The 2,311-nt window shown below is 46.8% G+C and overlaps 1 protein-coding gene across 5 annotated transcripts in view; it reads right to left on the bottom strand.

Annotated features, from left to right (window-relative positions):
* ANO5 (anoctamin 5) overlaps nucleotides 1–2,305 on the bottom strand; it is a 61,041-nt gene extending 58,736 nt beyond the window's left edge. For all 5 annotated transcript variants that reach the window (XM_031062236.1, XM_031062239.1, XM_031062238.1 and 2 more), the window contains exon 1: nucleotides 2,219–2,305. In XM_031062236.1, the coding sequence (XP_030918096.1) occupies nucleotides 2,219–2,279 (61 nt within the window). In that variant the 5' untranslated portion in view covers nucleotides 2,280–2,305. The remainder of the gene's footprint in view (nucleotides 1–2,218) is intronic.
* Between the last annotated feature and the right edge of the window lie 6 nt (nucleotides 2,306–2,311).

Raw genomic sequence — 2,311 nt, 5'->3', positions numbered from 1 at the left:
AGCTTCCTTCAAGGTAAAACTTTTGGCACATAGGCTCTAAACAGGCAAGTTAAACTTTCTGTTGCTGGTAGACAGTTTTGCACCCCATAACCTGTTCCCCAGCATTCAAGTTTAATGAAAAGCAGTAGTAAACCAGAATTAAATACACACATACTATCTGAATACAAACATGTCTTTAAAGAAAATAAGTAGCAGATGTTTTCTCTCCTGCCTTGTTCCTATTGACTTACACAGGCCCTGCCTGTACACATCAGACATCTAGAGCCTTAAGAGGCTTTTCCTAAAAGACACAGATCATATGTTTAGATCTATAAGAAGTCCTGCTGGCAGCATATGTACACTGTTAACTTTTCTAAACAATAACTGAAGGAATTTTCTGGCGTTTTTTTAACCTTGAGAGGCTTTTGGGCAACAAATTAACATAACTTTTGAAAAGCCTACTCACTTCACCCCATATTCAATTGGTTTCTGCTTAAGAAAAGTGGTTAATTAACAAAATTGAACAGAATTAGAATATGATTTTATTTATCTCCATAAGGAGAGTTATGTGTGACTACATGGCAAATCCTTCTTAACCATCCATAAACACTGAAACCCCTCAAATCTCCTTATATTCACGATTTATGACTATAAAAACCCTACAAGGCTCATGGGAAAACTGAATAATGCGGAATGAAGTTTACAAATCTGACTTCATAGAACCATTCCCTAAATAGGAATTTTTTTTTTGTGTTCTGTAAATATTTTTTAGTCTCAAAGTGCTTCAGGAGAATAACCCATGGGGAGAGCAGCTCAGTCCCAGCACTTTTCATTGCTTCCAGGCAATGGGATGGGCGATGACTCAGGTCTCTCACATCCCCTCTGGAACAGGATTGCTGGCCAGGACGCTGTAATATCCATCTGCTCAGGTTCCTGAGGAGCTGCCAGCTCCAGCAGGCCTTGCAGAGAGGGCAAACCTTCGTCTGACACTTGCTGCAGACGCCTGCCTCCCCGCAGAGGACACCCCTCCTCACTGTCACAACAAAGAGCTTCTTTTGGATAACTTCACAGTCAGTATTGCCATCATACCTCTCTGAAACAAGACTACCAAATATTTTGAAAATCATGATTCGCTGCTAGTGCTCGAAGTGTTTAAAATGTTTAAAAACATATATGTTTTTCTAAAAGAGACAGTGCAGTCAAGCTGTGAAGGAGAACAGATAACCCAAGAAGCCAACACAGGGACTTAGTGGCTCTTTCCGGCTTTAAGATTTTCACTTCTAGGCCTGATAGCAAAGCATTATTCCCAAAAAACGAAATTTTTCTAAGTCAGCATTTTCCTTTTTTTAAAAAAAACCCTATACAGTCTCATTCTGAAAATATCAACATGCTCTCTTCTGTGGATTCACGTTGCCAGGTGAGGTGCTGATAAACACACACTTGCGTCATGTTATTTCACAAAATGTTAACATGACCACATTTATTATAAGCAATGACATACCACACCGACATGGAGCGGGAACGGTAGCATGGCTACAGCAAAAAAAGCAAGGCCCCGACACAAATCCACTGGCTGCACATGCCCTGCCCCGGGGTCTGTCCGAAGGTCAGGGGGGCCAGGGCATCTGGGTTTTGGCGAGGGGAAGAAGTGAAGAAGTGAAGAAGGGAAGAAGGGAAGAAGGGAAGAAGACTGCTCACATCTTCACCTTCCCAAGTGAGGTAGAGTCTGCTCACACTTTCCCAGGTGAGGTGACCCGCTCTGCTCAGCCCTTCCCAAGTGAGGTGTGGTCCGCTCGGAGCCCCCCCGCAAGGGCAGCCTCAGCTCCCCGGAGCCAGCGCCCACCCCAGCCGGTGCTCCGGGGGAGGCTCAAAGTTTGCTGTCCGGCAGAGGGACCTTCGTATCTGCGGATTCTCGTGGTTTTTATTCTTGGCAGGCTGCTGATACCAGAACCTCCATTTTCAAGATTGATTTAAGGATTATAAAGATCGAATCATAGCTGGATCGTGCTCATGGAGAAGCGGTTTTGTTCTTCTCAAGTGAAAGCCGAAGGATTAAAAGCTCGATGCGGGAGAGGTCAGGATTCACCGGGGACCAGCCCCGTCTCACAGACGCCGGCCTGCAGACCCCGGGCAGGAACCAGAGCCCCCCAGACCCCCACACTCCGCTCGCCTCCGCTCCGCGTCCCCCGGTGGGCAAGGGCGGAACAGAACCACGATCCCCCCTCCCGCCCTCTCCTACCGTCGGCCGACCGAGCCATCTCGATAAGGGTCTCGTTGGCTTTCTTCCCCAAGCGGTTCATGGTGGCCGCCTTTCCGCTGCTGCTGCCGAGGA

Source organism: Geospiza fortis, unplaced genomic scaffold (assembly GCF_000277835.1).
Source record: "Geospiza fortis unplaced genomic scaffold, GeoFor_1.0 scaffold165, whole genome shotgun sequence".
Classification (NCBI taxonomy): Eukaryota; Metazoa; Chordata; class Aves; order Passeriformes; family Thraupidae; genus Geospiza; species Geospiza fortis.
The sequence above is the reverse complement of the archived record's forward strand: the minus strand, read 5'-3'. Positions and strand labels throughout refer to the sequence as shown.